General features: G+C 42.4%; 1 protein-coding gene across 2 annotated transcripts; it reads right to left on the bottom strand.

Moving 5' to 3' along the window:
- Window positions 1-3,532: 3,532 nt before the first annotated feature.
- NRBF2 (nuclear receptor binding factor 2) lies at window positions 3,533-25,528 on the bottom strand. Of its 2 annotated transcripts, XM_003830314.4 has the most exons (4): window positions 25,253-25,528; window positions 12,267-12,351; window positions 6,364-6,404; window positions 3,533-5,043 (listed from the first exon to the last, which is right to left on the bottom strand). In XM_003830314.4, the coding sequence occupies exons 1-4, from the start codon at window positions 25,280-25,282 to the stop codon at window positions 4,336-4,338; spliced, it is 864 nt and encodes a 287-aa protein (XP_003830362.1). In that variant the 5' UTR covers window positions 25,283-25,528; the 3' UTR covers window positions 3,533-4,335. The 2 variants fall into 2 exon arrangements, with proteins under 2 accessions (XP_003830362.1, XP_024786267.1); XM_024930499.4 differs by lacking the exon at window positions 12,267-12,351 and having other exon boundaries at window positions 25,253-25,491.

Genomic DNA, 25,528 nt, shown 5'->3' with positions numbered 1-25,528 from the left:
GGAAACTAGTATGCAAGACTACAGTCCCTGCCTGCACTAACCTGGCCCAGGCTTCTTAAAGACTCTTTTTGAATTGGTTTTCCATATCTGTTCCAGACAGGAAGTCAAGACAGACCTCAACAGATTCATTTTTCCATGTCAGTCATTGGCAGGGCCTAGCCTTGAGTCTGGACACCATAATACTCTTCCTGGCTAATGGACCCAACAAGAACCAGAAGTTTCTTACTGTCCACCAGATGGCAGTGTTGGTTAGCAGTAGCTGGTAAAAGGACAAGATTGCACCTGGGAAACAACAAATAATCTGAGGATGCCCTTTACTTTTTTAAACAGTCACGCCATCCACTCCCAGAGATCTTTGATTAGGCTACACTGGGATTATGACACAATATAATGATATTAAAATTAAACACTTTTAATCTTCACATAACCTGATCTAGAATGAATCAATAAATAATAGCTACTATTAGTTTACACCCTGACTCTTCAAACAGGTTATAAACACCCTGTGGCAGACTGCCTCACACAAGCATCCATCTTAGTCATTTTCAAACAAGATTCTAACCACAACTGCTCACAAATGAAGGGTTATCATTAAAAATGGACATGAAGTTTTTTTCTGTTGAGTGTAAAGACAAACTCAAGTCTCACCAGATGGTCTCTGAATAAAGAAAAACCAGGCCAGTCGTGGTAGCTCACGCCTGTAATCCCAGCACTTTTGGAGGTTGAGGCAGGAGGATCACTTCAGGCCAGGAGTTCAAGACCAGCCTGGGCAACATAGTGAAATTCCGTCTCTACAAAAAATTAAAAAATCAGGTGTGCTGGCACACCTGTAGTCCTTGGTACTTGGGAGGCTGAGGTAGGAAGATCCCTTGAGCCCGGGAGGATCAAGGCTGCAGTGAACCATGATTGATCCACTGTACTTCAGCCTGGGCAACAGTGAGACCATCTCAAAAAATAAAATGATCTTAAAAAAAAAAAAATGAAAAAGCAACACTTTTTTTCTCTCAACTCACTCTCAGTACTTCACTTCCAGCACCGGATGTGAGCTTTTTTTTTTCCCCACACATCAATTCTCTGGTAGGTGATCCTACAAATTTAACTCAACTCTGACTCTACCTACCTGGAGGTTATGGGCTCAGTCCCACAAGACTACCCTTAATTCAGACCCAACCACAAGTCCCCGGTTCAACCTGGTATTCTGACCAACCAGTTGCAAATCAGAGGTTCCCACAACACTCCCCACTGCTGCCTCACACTTTTGGATTCAATCCTTTGCTAGAATGGCTTAGGGAAACATCTTATTTACATTTAACCATTTATTATGAAAGTACTTATCAGAACAGCTAGATGGGAGACAGACATGGGGGAGGGACACGGGGCTTCTGTGTCCTCTCAGGGCACACCAGCTCCACATGTTCCGTAACACGGACGCTCTCAGGATCCTGTAGTTCAGGGATTTTTATGGAGACTTAATCATATGGGCATAATCAATTGTAACTCAATCTGCAGCCTCTCCCCTTCCAAAGGATGGGGCATGGGGCTGAAAGTTTTAAGCTTCTAATCATGCTGGTCTCTCTGGTGTCCAATCCCTATCCAGCGGCCCACTGAAAGTCATCACATTAGAACAAAAGTTCCTACCAGCCAGGAAATTACAGACTTGGGAGCTCTGTGCCAGGAACCAGAGACAAACAGCAAAATATTTATTTCTTCTTATAAATCACAATATCCTAGTCTCCAATGCCTCCTTGGGAAGCAGAAAGTAGCAGAGGTACAGTGGTACCTCTAACAGAGCTCATCTTTTAGAGAGAAATGGCTAGGCTAATAGGTCATGTGCCATATAACATTTCAGCCAATGATGGGCCACATGACAGATTATAAGACCATACCTTTATATTTAGATATACAAATGCCATTGTGTTACAACTGCCTAGCCAGTACAGTCCCATGCTGTAAAGGTTTGTAGCCCAGGAGCAAGACTATACAGCCTAGGTGTGGAGTCGGCTCTGCCTTCTAGGTTTGTGTAAGTCCACTTTAGGATGCTCACGTGAAAAAATCACCTAACAACACATTCCTCAGAACACATCCTTGCTAAGCAACACATGACTATTTTTGGCACAAGCTTTTAAATGTCAAGTTTTATGAGCAAGGTTAGGCAAGTAAAATGTCCTCAGAGTCTAGGATATTAAAACACTGAGATATTTAGCAGAACAGAAATTCTAGTCAACCAAACAGAAAAAATAAAAAAACAACAACACTGAGATAAACAAATTAACTTTTTTTTTTTTTTTTTTTTTTTTAGACAGAGTCCAGCTCTGTTGCCCAGGCTGGAGTGCAGTGGCACAATCTCAGCTCACTGCAACCTCTGCCTCCTGAGTTCAAGTGATTCTCCTGCCTCAGCCTCCTAAGTAGCTGGGACTACAGGCGCATGCCACCACACTCGGCTAATGTTTGTATTGTTAGTAAGAGACAGGGTTTTGCCTTATTTATCAGGCTGGTCTCGAACTTCAGACCTCAGGTGATCCGCCTGCCTCAGTCTCCCAAAGTGCTGGGATTACAAGCGTGAGCCACTGTGCCCAGCAAATTAATGTAACTTTTAAGAAAGTATAGAACTCAAGACAATTTGGCAGGCTAGTTTATTTTTGGTTTCATCTGCAGCAAGATGAGACAGGAAAAAATATGATTTCTCCATGGTCACTTCTGCTTTTTTTGAGACAGAATCTCACTCTGGTGTCCAGGTTGGAATGCAGTGGTGTGATGAGAGCTCACTGCAGCCTCAACCTCCCAAGCTCGAGTCATCCTCCCACCTCTGCCTCTGGAGTAACCACAACTACAGGCGCGCCATCACTGCACCCAGCTAAAGTTTTTCTGGGTAGAGACAGGGTCTCATTATGTTGCCCAGGCTGGTCGCAAACTCTTGGGCTCAAGCGACCCTCCCACCTCAGCCTCCCAAAGTGTTGGGATTACAGGTATAAGCCACCACGCCTGGCCCTATTTCTACTAGTTTCGTCACTGGATTTGTGAGCCTAACCCAACTTCCTCAACCCAATTGTCCTCAGAGAAGGCAATATATTTTTCTCACTTCTGTAATTCCACACAGCAAATCCAAGCTTTAAACACGCCCAGTAGCTTGCACCCAAATGTTTTGCTTATATTCTCCTCTTCCCCTTCCTTCTCATGGAACATCATCCAGCTTGGTAGAGAGAATCCAAAGCAGCACTTCCCCACACTATGCTCTGACAGGGTGGCAGGTGCCCAAGGGACAGCTACCTCCAGCCTAGAGCAGCCCTGAGCATTTTCCATGTGGTGGTCAGGAAAAAGGTTGGAAACAATACATTTAAACCTCAGGAACTTCTGTACTCTCTGTCACCCTAGTTGTAAGGGAAATGGACTACAAAACACTGAAAGAAAAAAAAAATCCTTGACACACAAAAGTAATCATCTAACCGCATCTGTTCAAATTCAAAGTTTACAACGCAGAGAGAAGCCACTCAGTGCCTTGCTTTTTAACTATCAACCACGTTCAACAAAGGTATAAAACACAATTACTTTATTGATTTCTTACAATCAAATACTGCCAACTAGCATTACTTCCACTCTTGCATCATTAAAAACAAAGGGTATTTCCTCCTTGGTATTTTCAAATGATGCATTATACAATAAACAAAGTTAGAACTTAAAATGCACCCTGATTAATTATGTAAACTGGTAGTTTGTTTTAAAAAGCATAATAATTTGGTTCCTTTCTTCATAAAATGGAAATTTAAATATTTCTTCTGATAGTCTTGAGGTTATCATGAGTAGTGCAAAGTGTGGCACAAATAGTTTCATCTAGAAGGGTGTGTATCTTACACACCTTAAACAAACAAAATGTGCATTAACAAAATGCATACAGTCAATGCATGATAGAAAGCATGTTTCAAATATAAGGCAGCCCCTCCGGCCACCATATTATTTAGGTTTTGCATTATCATTTATGGCATTATAGATTAATTACACATAACTTTTATACATTTTAACCCTGAAGATAAGAAAAATAACTGTTGCTTGAAAGAAATTCTTCCAGGTAGCCATTTGGTTTGTATCAGGAGAAACCGAACCTCCATGAGTTTAGCGTCTGCCAAGTCGGAATCATTAGCTCAAGTGAGTGAATGAGATACGCAGCGCATTTCACAGTGACTGTTTCCCAAGTCCTGGCAATGCCTCTGCTCCCACAGTCCACCAGATGAAGCATTTCCGGGATTACCCTTCTATGTGGTTTTCCCTTTTCATTTCTTTTTGCTGGATTAACGACTACTGTATTATTTCCTCTTTTCCCCTTTTCTGTGGCCTTCCATTTTAATTATTCATAAATCCTTTCAGAATATCCTCAGAGAGCTCCATAAGAGGAAGTTCTGGAGATGGAAAATCCAAGGGAGGAAGATTGGGGATTGGAATGTCCTTGGCTTTCCCAGTATTTGCTGCGAACTTCTGCCAGGTTGAGGAGGCTGTAGCAGTTTCTGAATGTGGTGGCAAGCTCCATAACTCTGACGTTTCTACAAAATCAGCATCTACATCCAGCTCCTTTTCTATTGGACCTTTTAGAAGTCTGGCCTTTTCAGCCTTTAGTTGTTTATTTTCTTTCCTTAATCTTTCATTCTCAGCCACAAGGAATTCCACATGCCTCTTCAAATCTGCAATTTTGGTTGCCTGCTCCTCTATAATTGTTTTATCATCTTTTGGGGCTTTGCTTCCAATACATGGCTCTGCTGGCTCACTCTTTTGCTGAAGTAAATAAAGTAGTGTGTCTGGATCCCTGTCAAAGATCCCCTGAATCTCAGGCAGGCATTTCTCTGTGGAAGGGCTGTACTTCTGAGAAAGGGGACTCTGGCCCTCTGCATCCTCTGCAGAGGGTTTGTGAGATGTCTGAAGATGGGCAGCTGCATCCTTGTCTGTGTTCTGCTGGGCTTTCAATCTTTCTTCACGCTGGGCCCTTTTCCATCTCTCTTGGATGAGGAGGAGCTGTTTCATATGGCTATCCCTTTGCAATTCCAGTGAAAGATGAGCCTATTACATAGAAGGAAAGATAAAATTGGAAGAATATTTTAAGTATCTTAGTAATGTCCAACATACACTATTCAAAATCCTTTGTGAATAACCCAACACTTACAATTTACAATTTACTATGTTTGCAAAAATACCATTCAGAAAGTTAGAAGTCCTATTCCCAATCAATACACTAAATTGGATGTTTTCCTCAATGTGCCTAACCCCATGTGTAATGTCATTTGTACTCAAAATTAGAAATCTTTCCTCTGTAGACATATTAATTCTACCAACAGCTAAAAAGAAAGTCTTCCTATCAACCGTGTGTTTGGATAGCTCAATGCATGCCTGTATCATGAGCAGATTCTATACTTTCAAAGGCAGTGAAAGGGATAGAACACAACTTTAAAGTTCCCTTGGTTCAGTTTGAGAAACTAGTGGCTTTCCCTGCCACTGATATACCTCACAGAAATGATCTCTTTAACTAATACTTTTATAACAAAAAGTTTTTAAAAAGATATTTTATATATATTTATTTTAGAGACAGGGTCCCTGTTGCTGAGGCTGAAGTGCAATGGCGCAGTCATAGCTCACTGCAGCCTTGGACTCAGGTGTTCAGTGATCCTCCCACCTCAACCTCCCAAGTAGCTAGAACTACAGGCATGTGCCACCACGCCCAGCTAATTTTTTAAGTTTTTGTAGAGATGGGGTCTCACTGTGCTGCCAAGGCTGGTCTCGAACTCCTGGGCTCAAGTGATCCCCCTGCCTTGGCCTCCCAAAGTGCTGGGATTACAGGCACGGGCCACCATGCCCAGTCTTATGAATAAATGTATCTTGAAACACTTGGCAGGGCCTCCCCAAACACAGAAGACAATTTAAAGCAATTGGTGAAACAAATTCAAAAGTGCCTGAACTGCTTAAGAATTCAAGCAAAGACAAGTGGGAGACTGGTCAGATTTAAATTATCTTTGACAAGCAAAGGGTGGTCCAACTGGTTTCCTCTTGGCCAGGCCTGTTTACTGACTGTAAGCTAATGATCAAATAAGAGCTAATGATTAGGAATGGTTTGAAGAGGGCTCTCTAAAAGGTACATCTGGCTGGCAATCTGAGATCTGTGAGTAACCACTAGAAAAAAAGAAGTTTCTGCATTCCATGTCTGGGGCATCGACTGCAGTTCATTTAGTTTTAATTTCCGTTGTGAAGTGCTCTTCCCTTGCCCATTTTATATATTTTTGACTATAGCATTTTGAGAGGGACACAATGCTTTGCTTTACACACAATTCAAGCCTCCACAAGAAAACCTTTCTAACCCTTGTCGCAAATATTGGGAATATGTCTCACCTGCTCTGACTGTGTCAGCTTCATGGCTTCAGAAAGATACGCTGTTAAGAGAAAAAATAGGCATGTTAATATGTGTCTTCATTTTGTAATTAACAGGTAAAAGGAAGAGTTTTAATAATCTTCATATGACAAAGAGAACGGGTCTGATAACTCTGATACAATTGGGGATTTTTTAAAAGAATTCTTAATTTCCCCCAAAAGGATGTCAGTGGCAATAAAATGAAAATATTCCCTACCCTATCTTGAAGGTTTTGTTATTTAAAACTCCTACAGATTTTATAATTCAGAAACTGAAGATGGTCTAATCAGAAAAATAGGTTTAGGAAAGATAAAAATCAAACAAGAACCTATCCAAACCCTATTACTTATCATACTCACAAAAATATCATGAGATTATCAATGACTTTTTATCCGTCTGAATACCTGGAATCTATCATTTTGGACTCCTATAGAATCACTTTTAATGAATTGTCTCTGAGCTAAGCCATCAGCCTTATGGTTAAAAGCCCTAAGAACTTGTTGACATATTTACTGCGAGGAAGTTACTGAGGACAGTATAATGTCATTTATGAAGACCTTCAATAAACTTCTCTCTGATCTTAGATCCTCGGTGACTATTTGTTTGAATTTTAATAGCCAATGTAAAAATTATTATCTTTCCTCTTTAGGATGACTGCTAGAAAACTTAAGTCAAGTTCTTAAAAAAATATGCAAGAACTAATGGTACATTTTGTGAACTACACTACCAGTCCTTTCTCATTTTCTCTATGGATGTCTTTATCTATGTATCTTTAATTACATTCGATATTTTATTGTACATTCATCTGTAAGACATTTTATAACCTTTGGGAACAAGGTTAGGTATAAATAAGTTCTGTATTATCAATGAATTGTCCATAATGAATCTCCATTTTTATCTTGCTTGTTATAAACATTTTTGGCATCTCTCATACCTACATTAAGTTCCTCTTTTGCCCTTTTGCAGATGCTACGAGGCATTGCTTTCTGTCCAGTCTTAATCCAAATAATTTAATGCTTTGATGTCATAACTTAAGAGTTCTTGCCTGCTAGGTTCTACCGCAGTCCTTAAGATACAATTATATCAGGGGTCCCAAACCCCCAGGCCGGTACTGGTCTATGTCTTGTTAGGAACTGGGCCACACAGACAGCAGGAAGTGAGCAGCAGGCAAGCCAGTGAAGTTTCATCTGTATTTACAGCCACTCCCCATTGCTTGCATTACCGCCTGAGTTCTGCCTCCCATCAGATCAGCAGCAGCATTAGCTTCTCATAGCACAAACTCTACTGCAAACTGCACAAGCAAGGGATCTAGGTTGCACTCTCCTTATGATAATCTAATACCTGATGATCTGTTGCTGTCTCCCATCACCCCTAGATGAGACTGTCTAGCTGCAGGAAAACAAGCTCAGGGCTCCCACTGATTCTACATTATGTTGAGTTGTATAATTATTTATTTCTATTATTACATTGTAAAATATAAAGTGTACAATAAATGTAATGTGCTTGAATCATCCGAAAATCATTTTCCTGACCCCAGGTCTATGGAAAATTGACTTCCACAAAACCGGTCCCTGGCAGCAAAAAGGTTGGGACTGCTGAATTAGATGGTCCCTTTCCAAGAAAAAGAAGAGTTAGGGCCAGGCGCAGTGGCTAGCACTTTGGGAGGCCAAACAGGAGGACTGCCTGAGCCCAGGAGTTCAAGACTAGACTGGGTAACATAGTGGGATCCTGTATCAATTTAAAAAGAATTTAAAAAAAAAAAAGGAAAGAAAAAACAGAGTTGGTTATACAGTCTTTGCTCCAGCTATGCTTACCATAATTACATCCTTCCCACAACCCTTGTCTTTTTTTCCTGTAGTATGTCTGTACAGCTGCATACTATTTCTTTTCCTTTTGTTCATGTTTAAATCTGTGAAGACGGCCGGGTGTGGTGGCTCACACCTGTAATCCTAGCACTTTGGGAGGCTGAGGCTGGTGGATCGCCTGAGGTCGCGAGTTCGAGACCAGCCTGGCCAGCATGGTGAAACCCCGTCTCTACTAAAAAAAAAAAAAAATACAAAAATTAGCTGGGCGTGGTGGCAGGCGCCTGTAATCCCAGCTACTAGGGAAGCTGAGGCAGGAGAATCGCTTGAACCCATGAGGTGGAGGTTGCACTGAGCCGAGATCACACCACTGCACTCCAGCCTGGGTAACAAAGCAAGACTCCGTTTCAAAAAAAAAAAAAAAAAAAAATCTGTGGAGACATTCTAACTGCTCTGCTACCGCTCTGATACACTGTAGACACATTTTCTTAGACATCTCTTCCATCTTGCCTGCATATATTTGTCTCCCTGTTTGAACTATAGTTTCCTTTAAATCCACTTTCTTAACAAACAATAGTTTTCACAAAACCAAGCTTTAGCCAACTGAAATGCCACCCTTTGTAGACCCTTGAAATTGTGTATGACAAAGGAGGTTACAGAAGAATATCCCAAAGCACAAAGAATTCAACAAGAATCATACTGTCATTTAAAGTATTCCCCACATTTAAATCTTATAAGTGGGGCATTTTAAAGTTATTTATAAAGAAAAAAATTATTTTAAATCTGATTCCATGTTCATGGATTTCTTCCACAGACTCACAATAGAAACAAAAGTATAGCAACACAGAAATTTAGAAACAGAGTATCTCAAAAACTGCTAACAATCCTGGTTAAACTACTTCCTTTAATTATGACACGAGGCTAAAATTTAAAGTAGATATTAAGCGAATGATACAATAAAGGAACTAAGGAAATCTGAAGAATATCTTAAAATAACAACATTGGGCCGGGCACAGTGGCTTACGCCTGTAATCCCAGCACTTTGGGAGGCCGAGGTAGAAACCCTGTCTCTACCAAAAAATACAAAAATCAGCCAAGTGTGATGGCGCATGCCTGTAGTCCGAGCTACTTGGGAGGCTGAGGCAGAAGAATCACTTGAGCCTGGGAGGCGGAGGTTGCAGTGAGCTGAGATCATGCACTCCACCCTGAGCAACAGAGCAAGACTCCATCTCAAACAAAAACCAAAAACCAAAAAATAGTAACATCTATTACTCTTCTAACAGGAATCTGTTAAACTGGTCCCAACGCAAACAAAGTGCAGCAATATACTGCCTCTGAATGATAAGGATAGAATCATTTTCATGTTACCAGTTTCAAAAGGCTTAGGTTAAGATTTGTTTTCAAACAAAATATTCATCAAATCCATCCAAATACTGTGTACTCTGGGGCCTGCTCATCTTCTGAAATGCTCACTTTGAGTTCTAAGCACTGCCAATGGCTATTAACTTATTTCAGGTTTTGTTCTTTTGTTGTGTATGAAAGAAGAGAATTTCACTTAGGGATGTGCTTATCTGGCAAATGAATGCTCACATGCTCAGTTTCATTTAATTCAGCCATTGTCCACCTCAAGAGTAGATCCTACCTTTCCTCAAAAGGCAAGAGACATCAAGCAACTTATTTCAGCACATTTACAATACAAACACTACAAAGAGGCTATAAAGTCCTTAGCTAGGTAATCTCACAGTAAGTTTTTTAGTCTCAGAATCTCCTCTGATCTTTGACAGGTGGACACCCAGGTCCCCTCTGTTTGCCCTTAAATTCTCTCAGTTCAGCCTTTCCTTCCTATTAGTCTTTCTCAGATGTTGATCTTTCCTTGTCACATCTCTAAAATGATTTCCAAATAATAAGTTGCTTCCTTTCAGAATACACCTAACCCATACCTTCCAAGACCAGTTATAAGCCCTAGAGATGCAAGTCAATTTCAAAAAGTGAGCTCATTTCAACCACGTCAACTTTCAACTCCATTCTAAAACACAAGCTGGAACCCCAATCAACTCAGTGGGATTTACTAATCACATTAAGTTCTGTCTCTATAATTTAAGCTAATGTGATCTAACAGTTTGCCGTATTTTTCTGGAGTGGGGAGTGGTTAACTGAAGCCCAACATCAGTTTTAAGTCTTCAAAGACAAGGATTAGGTTACAACTAAAACTTCCTTCTCTTTATATATTCATAACATCCCATAGCTCAGTGCCTAACATATGCTGATTCACTCCACTTAACATATGTTATATATATGTAACCATGACCATTTTGGGTTACATAAGGTATTGTTTCACTGGGGAATCCATATAAAACATGGTTTTCTTAAATAGTTAAACATGGTACATCGTCTTTGTAGTGACTACAGATTTAACAATCTGATTCATAACAAAATATGGTTTAGGAAAGATTTAAAGAGCACTAGTTGACATGTTTAATACTGTACAAAGCCCTCTCACCATAAAAACACCCAAAGATTTATGGAATATCTACTGTATGCTTGGCCCTACAGCAGATAACTCCAGTACACTTGAGTGGCAAAACTATTTCTTTTTTAAAAAAAGCAGGGGTGGGAAGCTAGGGGAGGGATAGCATTAGGAGAAATACCTAATGTAGACAACAGGTTGATGGGTGCAGCAAACCACCATGACACGTGTATACCTATGTAACAAACATGCACATTCTGCACATGTACCCCAGAACTTAAAAAAAAAAAAAAGTGGCTGAGAGCAGTGGCTAACGCCTGTAATCCTAGCGCTTTGGGAGGCCAAGGCGGGTCAATCATGGGGTCAGGAGTTCGAGACCAGCCTGGCCAACATGGAGAAACCCTGTCTCTACAAAAATACAAGCCGGGTGTGGTGGCACACACCTGTAGTCCCAGCTACTCGGGAGGCTGAGGCAGGAGAACCACTTGAAACCAGGAGGCGGGAAGTTGCAGTGAGCCGAGACGGTGCCACTGCACTCCAGCCTGGGCGACAGAGCAAGACTCCATCTCCAAAAAAAAAAAAAAAAATTTCAATTTTCTCTGAAAATTACCAACTTCCAGGCAAAAACCACTGTAGTAAGAAGACTTATCCAATCTACTGCCTACCTTGCAGTCTGTATTTCACAAGTAAAATAACAAGGGAGGGGCAGCCTCTGTCAAGAAAGAATATGGCTCTGATCATCATACTGGCCTAGAGGGAAAGGAACATGCCTGCCAGCAGAAGACTTCAGGGTTTGCCCTAAGAAAGGTGACTTGCACTCATTTTGGATGTGGCATGAGTAAAACATCCTTTACCCAAAGATTTTTAAATTTTTTTATTTTTATTTTTATACTTACCACTACACTAACGAGGACCCAAAGTTTTTTGGTTACTCAGCCAACAGAAACTGGTCTAAGCAAAACAGGCCCCCAAGATCTATTTCTGAATTCAACATATGCTAGGTTGCTTGACTGACTAGGGTAAAATTAGGTCTTTGATAAGAAGCCAACAATTCTAAAATTCATACTGAAATGAAAGCTATCATCAGCATGTTACTACAGGCATGCACGTAGAGATGAGATATTCAGAAGGGAAGCTAAAAAAAAGACCACAGGAAAAATCTCCCACATTTTAGGTAACAAAAGTCTTATAGTAAGTTTTGCATTATCAGCATGTTAGAAAACAGAAGCTCAGTGAAAATGAATTGGTTGGAATTGAATTGAATTACTATTTTTAGAACCTGAAATGGCCAACTATTTGAAACCCAAACTCCTTTTTATAATAACTAAGATAAAATGGCAGACTTGTTACAATCAGCTCCTGTTTTTAGGGATCTTTGGGCTCAGAAAGCTGTATCCAGGAACTGTTTACCACATTTATGCCATCTTCATGATTTAGAAAGAAGATTGGATTAGCAGGAGCTGGGAAATCCAACACACTTACTTGAAAAATAATCAAAGCTGATATTCTGGTGGGTCAGCAGTATCAGTCTTGCATATGAAAAGCAACACACATTATTACTATTGTGACTTTCTGCTCTTCAGTTTTACACTGAGTACTTAATAAGAATACTCACCTGCAGCCTTTTTGTGACAAGAAATAGCCTCTTCGTATTTGCCTGCAGCTAATAAACGGTCTGCTCGTCTGCTCTGTTGATGAGCCTAGAAGACAAACATCCCTAAATTCCTCTGGATCATAAAATAAAACATGATTTCTTTTAAAAAGCAACTACCTTTTAAGAAGATAAATAATACTCTTTTGTTGCCACATATCAAATCACTATTACAGCTCTATCTGTAGCTGGGGAAATGTAATGGGTAGAGCCTAGAACTGCAGCATCTGAAAGGAACTGGCAACTTCTTTCACTTCTACCATAAGCCCTCTCAAGGTTAACACCAGGCACTTAACTCCTTCAGTGACTCACATTCTTCCACTCTTTGGAGGTAAACCAAGAGTTACAATCATAGATTGTTATTCAAAATGTCTATTTTCTTGATTTTTAACAAGCTCCTTTCAAAACAAGAGCTATTTTGTAGATAATTTCACTAATCTGTATAGTCTAAAAACTATAATCAGGAAATCACTCATCATGTAGTAAAATCCAAGCTTCTCTTCTATCATCTCATTCTTTCAACATTAAAGTTACTATTTGTTTTTAAAATAAAAAATTTGGACATTGCAGTTGATGAATTCATGATACCAACATCTAATATTACAAAGATTGTTTTAAAGATATCTCATCAAAAGAACAAAGTCAAAAAAATCAGAAGTTCTAACAGCAAATAATGTAATTGAAGGAAAACTTATTAAATAAGCAGTCACTGGCCTCCTTACACTTTAATAATTTCAAAAGAGCTTTAAGTCCAGGCACAGTGGCTCACGGCTGTAATCCCAGCACTTTGGGAGGCTGAGGCAGGCGGATCATCTGAGGTCAGGAGTTCAAGACCAGCCTGGCCAACATGGTGAAACCCCCATCTCTACTAGAAATACAAAAATTAGCTGGGCGCAGTGGCTCACGCCTGTAATCCCAACACTTTGGGAGACCGAGGCGGGCAGATCATGAGGTCAGGAGATCGAGACCATCCTGGCTAACAGGGTGAAACCCCGTCTCTACTAAAAATATGGGAAAAAAAAAAAAAAATTAGCCAGGCATGGTGGCGGGCGCCTGTAGTCCCAGCTACTAGCGAGGCTGAGGCAGGAGAATGGCATGAATCTGGGAGGCGGAGCTTGCAGTGAGCCGAGATCGCTCCATTGCACTCCAGTCTGGGCGACAGAGCAAGACTCTGTCTCAAAAAAACAAACAAGAACAAAAATTAGCCGGGCGTGATGGCGGGCGCCTGTAATCCCAGCTACTCAGGAGGCTGAAGCAGGAGAACTGCTTGAACCTGGGAGGCAGAGGTTGCAATGAGGTAAGATCATGCCATTGCTCTCCAGCCTGGGTGAAAACAGTGAAACTCCATCTCAAAAAAAAAAAAAAAAAAAAGCTTTAATATACATTATTTCAGCTGCTTTAACTACAACTTTGTTAATGTGTTTTCCTCTCTTACATAAGGAGGCCCAAAAGACTGACGGGGAGGTCTTGTAACTTACGTAAGATTATACATTTAACTAGCAAGGAGAAAGGCAGAGATAATCAGCTAAAGTTTTCTACCTCATGTAACGGTTTTCCTCAGTAACAAACACACACGATTTAGCAAAGCTTCACAGCTTCACAAAAAAGCAAAAAGCATTGTACACCCATGTTCATAACAGCATTATTCACAACGGCCAAAAGGTGAAAGCAATCCAGATGTCCATCAACAGATAGATGGATAAATGCAGTATACACACACAATGGAAAGGTACTGTCTTTAAAAGTAAGGTAATTCTGGCCGGGCACGGTGGCTCACGCCTGTAATCCTGGCACTTTGGGAGGCCGAGGCAGGCAAATCTCGAGGTCAGGAGATCGAGACCATCTTGGCTAACACGGTGAAACCCCGTCTCTACTAAAAATACAAAAAAAATTAGCCAGGCGTGGTGGGGGGCACCTGTTGTCCCAGCTACTCAGGAGGCTGAGGCAGGAGAATAGCGTGAACCCGGGAGGCAGAGCTTGCAGTGAGCCTAGATCGCGCCACTGCACTCCAGCTTGGGTGACAGAGCGAGACTGTGTCTCAAAAAAAAAAAAAAAAAGGGAAAATAATTCTGACACATACTGCAACATGGATGAACTGTGAGGACATTAGACTGAATAAAATAAGCCAGTCATAAAAGGACAAATACTATACAAATCGACTTATTGGGTATCTAAAGTAGTCAAATTCATAAAAACAGGAAAGTTGAATGGTGGAACAACTCATCATTGAACGGGGGAGGGGGAAATGGGGAGTAGGTATTCAAACGGCATAGTTTCAGTTTTGCAAGATGAAAAAATTCTGGAGATTTGTTGCACAACCATGCGAATATACTTAACACTACTAAACTGTACACTTAAAAATAATTAAGAAGGTAAACTTCACATGTTTTTTACATCCCTTAAAAAAGGTAAAAAGTGGCCGGGTGCTGTGGCTCATGCCTATAATCCCAGCACTTTAGGAGGCCAAAGCAGGCAGATCAATCGAGCTCAAGAGTTTGAGACAAGCCTGGGCAATATGGTGAAAACCCATCTCTACAAAAAATACAAAAATTAGCAGGGTGTGGCGCTCGCACCTGTAGTAGTAGTCCCAGCTACTGAGGAGGCTGAGGTAGGACAATCACTTGAGCCTGGGAAATGGAGGCTGCAGTGACCTGTGATCGCACCACTGCACTCCAGTCCGGGCAACAGAGTGAGATCTTGTCTCAAAAAAAAAAAAAAAAGTCGGGCATGCCTGTGATCCCAGCACTTGTGGAGGCCGAGGCGGGTGGATCATCTGAGGTCAGGAGTTTGAGACCAGTCTGGCTAACGTGGTGAAACCCCGTCTCTACAAAAATTAGCCCAGCAGGATGGTGGGTGCCTGTAATCCCAGCTACTCGGGAGGCTGAAGCAAGAGAATCGCTTCAACCCGGGAGGCAGAGGTTGCAGTGAGCCGAGATCGCACCATTTACACTTCAGCCTGGGCAACACAGTGAGACTCGGTCCCAAAAAAAAAACAAATCTGTTCTGTCAGTTAGCTGAAAAATGATTTGTCTTGGATGCTTTTTAAAGACATGTCCCTTTGATGCTGCATAAAAATACTTCACAGAATCACGTTTGCAACTGAGATTATAAATATTCTGGGCATGTTTACAAATCATACTCAGTATAAAACACAGGTGAAGACAAAAGTAGAAAACAGCACTTCCAGCAATGCCTTGCTGTTTGCCTTTTCCCCACTTCTATTTTTGTTAAGAAAGAAGCAACAATCTTAAAGACAAGATTCGTGCCTTTCAATTAGAGGATTTCAGATACTTTTTATTCTTTAAATAGTAATCAAACTTTCCTCTAAGTCTTAACATATGCCTGGGAACAACAATAGGCCACAAGAAATGACTGGGTAGGCTGGGCGCAGTGGCTCATGCCTGTAATCCCAGCACGTTGGGAGGCTGAGGCAGGCAGATCACTCAAGGCCAGGAGTTTAAGACCAGCCTGGCCAATATGGTGAAACACCATCTCAACTAAAAGTACAAAAATTAGCCAGGCATGGTGGCACATGCCTGTAATCCCAGCTACTCAGGTGGCTGAGGTACAAGAATTGCTTGAACCTGGAAGGCGGAGGTTGCAGTGAGCTGAGATCGTGCTACTGCACTCTAGCCTGGGCAAGAGAGCAAGACAGCCTCAAAAAAAAAAAAAGAAAGAAAGAAAGAAAGAAAAGAAATGACTGGGGGCTTAAAATAATGGATGAATTTTAACCTGGAGACTTGGACTGAGCAAAAAATACATTCTGAACACATGAGCATTTTCTAGTACCCACAAATTATACAGGTATTTTGGGAAAAGAATGTACATGATGAAGAAAGCTAGTATGCACAAGCAGTTATGATTAACCTAATTTCTCTAATGAACATGTTTTGATACTATTAAAGCAAGTGGTATTAAATCAATAAGCAATAAGGCTCTTGGTTTTAATGAAAATACAAATCACCTAGTTAAAATACAGATTCTAAAAGGCCGGGCATGGTGGCTCACACCTGTAATCCCAGCACTTTGAGAAGACGAGGCAGGAGAATTGCTTGGACCAGGGCGGCAGAGGTTGCAGTGAGCTGAGATCGTGCCATTGCACTCCAGCCTGGGCAACAAGAGTGAAACTCCATCTCAAAAAACAAAAACAAAAACAAACAAACAAAAAAACAAACGTTCTGATTCAGGAGGTTTGGAGTACGGCTTGAGATTCCGCCCAGGTAAAGCCAAAGTTGCTGGCTTATGGATACACTCTAAGAAGCAGGGATGAGATGCTATTTCAGGTTACTTCATTCTAACACCTTTTCTCTATCTGTGTGTGTCGCTGATGATTTCAATCACTTTCTTCTACTATGGATATTTATGTAGCTCCATAATTAAACTTCAAACTCTGTGATGACGGAATAAATTTTTAATTGAACACCAAAAAAATAAAAAGTTCTCAAACAGTGAGAGCAGGTCCTCATGGCTCTCCCAGCTCCCTTAAAACATCCCCATGTAGAGTCCAATCTCTAACCAGTCTGCCAATTTAGGAGTTAAATCTCATTATAGTTTCAGATTATTGCTGAGCTCAACAAAAACACACCATCTCCTCTAGGTTATTTGGCACCAGAGCAATCAAATTTCGTATTTTAAGTACATTTCCTACTATGTTCTTATCAGACACACAGCAAACTCGTTATAGAGCTCGACTGCCAACGTTCAAATCTCAGTTTGACCACATATGAGACACATAAGCCCGGCTTTCCCAATTATCTGCCTCAGTTTTCTCATCTCTAAAATGAAAGTTATTGTCTGCTTATGTAAATTTGATGGCACCAAAAACAAGAGAGTTTGTGAAAATTAAACTAGTTGAAACATCACAGTGCTTAGAATGGTGCCTGGTACTGGTACATACTCGATATAGCTCTCGTTAAGTACTACAAAAAACAATAGAAGTGATGGAAGTACCTGCCATCAAGAAGTTGACAATATAGTTGGGTCTAGACTAAATTGCATTTTAAAAAAATTTTCATCTTAATTACTTTTGAGACAGGGTTTTGCTCTGTTGCCCAGGTTGGAGTGGAGTGGTGCAATCATAGCTCACTGCAGCCTCAATATCCTGGGCTCCAGCAATCCTGCCACCTCAGCCTCCTGAGTAGCTGGAAATACGGTCACACGGCACCACATCCAGCTAACTTTTATTTTTTGTAGAGGTGGGGTCTTGATATCTTGCCCAGGCTGGTCTCAAACTCCTGGGCTCAAGCAATCTTCCTCCCTCACTCACCCAAAGTGCTGGAATTATAGGCATGAGCCACCATGCCCAGCTAAATTGCATTTTTTATAAACTGAAGATTTTACAGAAAACCTATCTTGGTGGTGCTTCTCATTTTTAAAACAACTTTTACAGTTTATACATATTAAAACTAGTCTTTCTTTAAATACTGTTCTTGGTAGAATCACAGCCATTAAAAGCACTAGGCTGAGGCCGGGAGCGGAGGCTCACGTCTATAATCCCAGCACTTTGGGAGGCCGAGGCAGGCAGATCACGAAGTCAGGAGTTTGAGACCAGCCTGGCCAACATAGTGAAACTTCATCTCTACAAAAAATACAAAAATTAGCCAGACATGGTGGCACCCACCTGTAGTCCCAGCTACTCGGGAGGCTGACGCAGGAGAATCGCTTGAACCTGGGAGGCAGAGGTTGTGGTGAGCCGAGATTGCGCCACTGCACTCCAGCCTGGGTGACAGAGTGAGACTCCATCTCAAAAAAAAAAAAAGTAATAGGCTGGGCACGGTGGTTCATGCCTATAATCCCAGCGCTCTGTGAGGCCAAGGTGGGAGGGTTGCTTGAGACCAGCATAGGCAACATAGTGAGACCCCATCTCTACAAAAAATAGAAAAATTAGCTGGGTGGAGTGGTGCACACCTGTAGTCCCAGCTACAGGAGGGACTGGTAGGAGGATCAGAAGCTCAGGAGGTTGAGGCTATGGTGAGCCGTGATTACGCCACTGCACTCTAGTCTGTGGGACAGAGGAAGATACTGTCTCAAAAAGAAAAGGGTAGTAAGTCCATAAACATGTTTCTCTGGTAATTCAAAGAAATTCACAATAAAGCAGTCCCACTTCTGTGTACTTCCTAGGCAATCCATATGATTCTGTGGGACTTCCCACATTCTTTTTTAATTGCTTGATGGGTTACGTTAGATTGAGGTCTACAGCTGTGATTGCCCATCATTTCTGACAGATGATTCGTTTTGTAAACAGCTGACATAAACTTATGGTATTGATAACTATAGTATAGAACTATAAATATATTTTCTCTTCCTTCTGATTTCCTTGCTGTTTTTTTTGAGATGGGGTCTCATTCTGTCACCCAGAGGCTGGAATGCAGTGGCATGATAACGGCTCACTGCAGCCACAACCTCCTGGGCTCAAGTGATCCTCCTATCTCAGCCTCTCAAGTAGCTGGAACCACAGACATGTGCCACCATGCTCAGCTATTTTTTTTTTTTCTTTTGGTAGAGACCGGTTTTCACTATGTTGCCTAGGCTGGTCTTGAACTCCCGGGCTCAAGCAGTCCACCTGCCTCGGCCTCTCAAAGTGCTAGGATTACAGGTGTGAGCTACCATACCGGGCCCACATTGTTGTATTACCTTGTCGTCTAGATACCTAAAGAATCCCTTCCTTCTCCAGATTTTCAAACTTAGGAGCAGACAATATGAAGAAAGTCTAATTAATGTGACATTCAGAGGCTAGCCAGGTGGAAATATAGGTCTGCAGAAAGGAGGAGTGAAGCAGACAAGCCTGAAAAGGCAAAAAAAGAGAGGGAGAGTCTGATTAAGTCGGACTGACAGGCTCTATACGTTCATAAACCAAGCTACATTATACCCCTGCCCTTCCTGCACCTTTCTTTGGAGTCCAATAAATTATCTCTTCTGGCTTAAGCTAATTTCAAGTGGGTTTTCATCAACTACAACCAACAAAAATCCTAACTACAACAACTAGGTTACTAAGTGACTGCCATCACTGACAAGTACCTTTTACTTCCACATGCTAACTGCTTCAAAAATACATGTTCAATACTACCCTCTTTCCCAAAAGAAAACAGTATTACTTTCTGTAACTTTCTATTATTTTTTTCTGTGTCCTTGGGGAAAGCTGTTAAGTAAGGATGAAAAGAAAAGGAACACCAGGCCAGGCGTGGTGGCTCACGCCTGTAATCCAGGCACTTTGGTTTGGGAGGCCAAGGTGGGCAGATCACGAGGGCAAGAGTTCGAGACCAGCCCGGCCAACGTGGAGAAACCCCATCTACGCTAAAAATACAAAAATTAGCCAGGCATGATGGCACGCGCCTGTGGTCCCAGCTACGAGGAAGGCTGAGGCAGGAGAATCACTTGAACCCCGGAGGCGGAGGTTGTGGTGAGCTGAGATTACGCCATTGCACTCCAGCCTGGGCAACAGAGTGATACTCTGTCTCAAAACGAAAAAGAAAAAAAGAAAAGGAACACCATATGAACACAGCACTGAAAAGGCAGCAGAGGAAAATCTAACATACACCTGACCTTATGGTAGGGTCTTCAGTTGAAAGAGAAACCTCACTCACTCCCCCTTTCCCAATCAATGTGCGTCTCCTACAAACAAGTAGCAAACAGTTATCTCAAATCAATAAGCACTGAATTGACTAAGTAATATAATGCAATTATACTGAAGATAAGCGCTCAAGTGTTGGAGAATTCCAGGAAAGACTTTTTTTTTTTTTTTTTTTTTTTTGAGACAGAGTCTCGCTCTGTCGCCCAGGCTGGAGTGCAGTGGTGCAATCTTGGCTCACTGCAAGCTCTGCCTCCTGGGTTCAGGCCATTCTCCTGCTTCAGCCTCCCGAGTACCTGGGACTACAGGCGCCCACCACTGCACCCGGCTAATTTTTTGTATTTTTAGTAGAGACGGGGTTTCACCGTGTTAGCTAGAATGGTCTCGATCTCCTGACCTCGTGATCTGCCCGCCTTGGCCTCCCAATTTTTTTTTTTTTTTTTGCGACAAGGTCTCGCCCAGTCGCTCAGGCTGCAGTGCAGTGGGGTGAGCTTGGCTCACCACAATCTTCACCTCCCAGGTTCAAGCGATTCTCCTGTCTCAGCTTCCCAAGTAGCTGGGATTATAGGCATGTGCCACCACACCTGGCTAATTTTTGTTTTGTTTTGTTTTTTGATACGGAGTTTCACTCTGTCACCCAGGCTGGAGTGCAAGGGCGTGACCTTGGCTCACTGCAACCTCCACCTCCTGGATTCAAGCGATTCTCCTGCCTCAGCCTCCCAAGTAGCTGGGATTACAGGCACCCACCACCACACCTGGCTAATTTTTGTTTTTAGTACAGACAGGGTTTTATCTTGTTGGCCAGGCTGGTCTCGGCGACCTACCCACCTCAGTCTCCCAAAGTGCTGGGATTACAGGCATGAGCCACTGTGCCCAGCCCAATCTTGCCTTCATATCCTACTATCACCACTTACCCTGCATTTCAAAGTCTTCATCTTTAAAATAGGGGGAATATCTCATATTTAGCTATTAAGAGGAAAAGATAAAAAATATACATAACGTGCCCGATGCCAATCCTACCACTTAGCAATAATTGCTGGATATCTCTTAGTACTCTCTACCTCCTTTTTCCAGAGTGCTTTCATTATGCCTAGCTCAGCCTGTGACCAAGAAATTTTCCTTGGAATTTTTCAGGGCAACAAAGAAGGGGTTCAAATCGCCTCTTTTTACCTTGAAGATTTTAAAGCCAATATAATTAAAATGGGATAGTTATAAGGACTCCAGGTATGCATAAGGCCATTCCTTGGACCATGATATCTGACTACTTTTCTTACAGAAGCTGGAAAGTAAGAGGCTTCATTAACTACCTCATGTGATGTGAGAACTGACCACTCTGGAGGGAAGCTGTTACTCAACAAACATTCTCAGCACTCTTAAGGGCTAAACACATAGAAAACGATTGTGGCCAGGCAGTCACATGGACCCTGCCCTTTGCAGCAGAGGTAAGCAAAACTTGAGCAATAGTCACGTATAAATTAAGATCTGACATCACTTTCCAAATCAGCAGCAAACAAACCAAAGAACTAGAAATTATCTCACATGAGTTTTGACATTTGTTACCAGTAGTCACACTGACAAAATGTGTATGGAAAGAAATATCTAAATATACACTAATTTTATAAGTTATAATTTTTCCATATTTAAAACTGACAGGCTGGGCACAGTGGCACACGCCTGTAATCCCAACACTTTGGGAGGCTGAGACAGGAAGATTGCTTGAGGCCAGGAGTTCAAGACCAGCTTGGGCAACACAGCAAGACCCCATCTCCACAAAAAGTTTTTGAAAAAATTAGCTGGGCATGGTGGTGCAAACCTGTAGTCCCAGCTACTGTGGAGGGCTCAGGCAGGAGGATCCCTTGAGTGTGGGCAACAGAGTAAGACCCTGTCTCTTAAAGAAAAATTGACCAAAAAACCCTAATGAAACAAAGTTATTCAGAGTGCAAAGACTAGCTATTTTTTTCTTCAGTGGAAGTACAATTTTTCTTTTGACAAACTTCAATAACCAGATAATTAGAATCCATTACCTCTGTGGTACATATTAAAATGAATATTTCAAACTAGTCTCTTCCAGATCTTAAAAATTCACTGTGAGGAATTTCTAAGGCCCTTACTGCCAAACCTAACATAAAAGAATCAATACTGGAGCAGAGGTAATAAATGCTAACACAGAACCTACAGTTCAATATAGATGAGAACCATACTGAAATGAACATGATGAGTACAATATGGCAGCATTGCTAGAAAGAGGTCTTGATATCAAAATAACTCGTGATTCATAATGTATTTAAGTTACTGACCTAAGTAATTACCTAATTCTCTCAGCTTAGGCTTATTTATCTGTAAAACTGGAAAACACACCTTACTAAGTTCCGAGGATGCTCTGAGGACACATGATTACAAATCCATGTACTGTGATGAGTCCTTATACAATGAATTTGGACTACACTATGATGTCATTTGACAAAGCTTATTGCATTAGTAACTCTCTGAGTATAGAAAAAGAAAAAGCTTGTATAATACTAGTGGAATTTTCAAAGACATTCAAATTATAGCATTGAGAACTCTCATCTTGAGTCAACTAGATACTAAGTTAGGTGTTCACTGACATAAAAGAATGTCAGAATTTTCATAGCCGGGCAGGGTGGTGCATGCCTGTAATCCCAGCTACTCAGGAGGCTGAGGCAGAGAACTGCTTGAACCCGGGAGGTGGAGGCTGCAGTGAGCCCAGATCGCACCACTGCACTCTAGCCTGGGTGACAAAGCGAGACTCCGTCTCAAAAAAGGAAAAAAAAAAAAAAAGTCTGAATTTTCAAAAACCTCATCTTATAAAACTGTGAGTGACAATTCTGAGTGCCAGAGGCCTGTAATTGGTACTCATTCAAGTAACCGTCAACGTCTGTTCTACTGTTACCTTCCAATAAACAACTATGCTGGAAATTAGATCTTTCAAGACTCAAATGGTTTAAGAATTCAAGGTGTCCGCCGGGCATGCTGGCTCCCGCCTGTAATCCCAGCACTTTGGGAGGCCAGGCGGGCGGATCACGAGGTCAGGAGATCGAGACCATCCTGGCCAACATGGTGAAACCCCGTCTCTACTAAAAATACAAAAATTAGCTGGGCGTGGTGGCGCGTGCCTGAAATCCCAGCTACTCAGAAGGCTGAGGCAGAAGAATCGCTTAAACCAGGGAGTCGGAGGTTGCAGTGAGCTGAGATCGCGCCACTGCACTCTAGTCTGGTGACAGAGAGAGACTCCATCTCAAAAAACAAAAACAAAAACAAAACAAAAAAAAAGAATTCAAGATGCCAAATTTCTGATACTTGCCCACATAAATTTTATGGCTGAAATACGGAGTTACGCTAGCCTGCTTAAAAAGACTTTGTCGAAACTCGCTCCGTTTTATGGAGGAGAATTTAAATGGTATTGCCACCATTTAACTAATTTTTCCTGAACTGGTAGTGATTCTGCAGTTCTATCTGCAACTGTCACCCAGTTCCAGTCTCCTTTTAAAACATCACACATTCGTGGGGCAGTTGGCGGGGGTTATTCTGCAGCCAAATAATGTGAAGCTAACTAGAACTGAACCAATGCTCATTTGGCAAGGACACCTGAACTCTGAAGCACTTCGTAAACAGCTGATTATTTCTAGTAATACGCCTGTGAAGTTTCAGTATTGAGCCATCCACTATATTTCATTGCCAACTATATGTCGCCTTAAAAACAAGAAAAGTGCAAGACAGTTCCCTGGTTATTTGAGTCAGAGTCTCGCTCTGTCGCCCAGGTTGGAGTGCAGTGGCACAATCTCGGCCCACTGCAACCTCCACCTCCCGGGCTCAAGCGATCCTGCCACCTCAGCCTCCCGAGTAGCTGGGACCACAGGCGGGCGCCACCACGCCAGGCTATTTTTGTATTTTTTGTAGAGACCGGGTTTCGCCATGTTGCCCAGGCTGGTCTCGAACTTCTAAGCTCAAGTGATTCGCCCGCCTCGGCCTCCCAAAGTGCTGGGATTACAGGCGTGAGCCGCGGCGCCTGGCCAGTTCCCTGGTTAAAAAAAACTCGCAAATGTAGTCCAATTCGTCTTAAGTGTAAATAACTCTTACCTACCACCTGGGGCAAGACCCAACTTAAAAGGGAGGGGCGCCTCACAACAGTTAACCTGGCACCAGTGATTTGGTCCGAGAATCTTAGGCTTTTAAAGCTCAAGTCCAAACCTTTATTCTACAAATAGATTTTAAATTAAGGGCTTATGGTCTGGTTATAATCGCTAACTCTTACACTGTACTATGTACTTAGTACAGTTCTAAGTGCTTTACACCTATTTACTCCTTTAATCCTCCCAAAAAACCTGAAGCCGAGTGAAGCCAAGTAGTTTGCCCAAGGTAACACAGATATCAAGTGACGAGGTTAGAATTCAAATCCAAGCAGCATAGCTTCAAAACCTAGAGTCTTAAACCACCTGACTCTACTGCTCTTCTAGGGCTCAGAGTTCTAATGTGAGAAACGAATCCTCTATAGTGCTTTCTTTCAATTCCACCATGGCAAATGAATTGCCAACCTGTGACTCAAAAGTTCTTCCTGTGTGCAACCTTAAGTAATCTGACTTTTACATCCAAAATGGGTAACCTCTCTGGGAAACTAAAAGATGCAATGGCCAGTCTGAAAAGAACTCATGCTTCCCGTTGTTAGTGGGGTTCTGTTGTGTTGTTTTTTTAATTGCAACACCTGAAACGCCTTAAAACACAAGTAAACAGGCTATCAGCCATTTTCCTGAGAACAGCAAACACCTATTACACTTTCATGATGCCTAAATTGATGAATCTGAGCTAAATACAGGAACGGCTGTCTTTTTCCCAGCTGTCTCTAATATATTTGGAAGACGGTAGACTCAGTTTATGCATGTGAATGTATGTGAGAAATGAGGGGGAAGTGGAGGGTGAGGAGGCTATTCACTCCTCCACCTCTCCAAAGCGGGGCGACTTAGACTCAGACCCTGCTGCTAGAACTTAAAACCAGTATCACACCATTTCTGCCTTGGCCGGCTTCAGTGCCTCTCCAGGCTGTAGGGAGGTGGCTACGTGGCGCTAAGAGGACTTCCCCCAGCCAGAGAGGAGGTGGCAGCCCCAGGTGGTGGCATCCCCTCGCCCGGGGCCTCGCGACAGGGGGCGCCAGGACTTCCCGGGGATCCCCCAGGAGGGCAAAGTCTGAACTGGCTAGCCTGGAGCCGCAGTTGGGCCAGGGCCTGCCTAGCAGCTCCTCACAGCCTCTGCGACCACTCCTGCCAAACCAACCTCCCAGCCTAAAGGGTTAGCCGACGCGCCAGGGACGGGGCCGGGCTCCTGAGGCAAAGGCACCCAAGACGAACGCTATGTTCTGTGGGACACTCACCAGGTTGAGGGGTCCTTCCATTACTTCCATAGACCCCGGGGTAAGCGGCGGCCTTAGGAAGGGGAGTAGTGGCGCCGGGGAACATGGAGGGGACTGCAAGGGAGCTCGACGCAGCCGCGGAGACTGCGGCCCCTCTCTGCGCCCCAAGAGCCAGCGGTAGGCGTTGAAGGAGCAACAACCTCACCACTTCCTCCTCCGGCGCCGCGCCGCGGGCCCGCCCCCTGCGCCACCGCCGAGGCCACGCACGGCGCCATGACGTCACACGCGCAAAAGGCT

Source organism: Pan paniscus, chromosome 8 (genome assembly GCF_029289425.2).
Source record: "Pan paniscus chromosome 8, NHGRI_mPanPan1-v2.0_pri, whole genome shotgun sequence".
Classification (NCBI taxonomy): domain Eukaryota; kingdom Metazoa; phylum Chordata; class Mammalia; order Primates; family Hominidae; genus Pan; species Pan paniscus.
The sequence above is the reverse complement of the archived record's forward strand: the minus strand, read 5'-3'. Positions and strand labels throughout refer to the sequence as shown.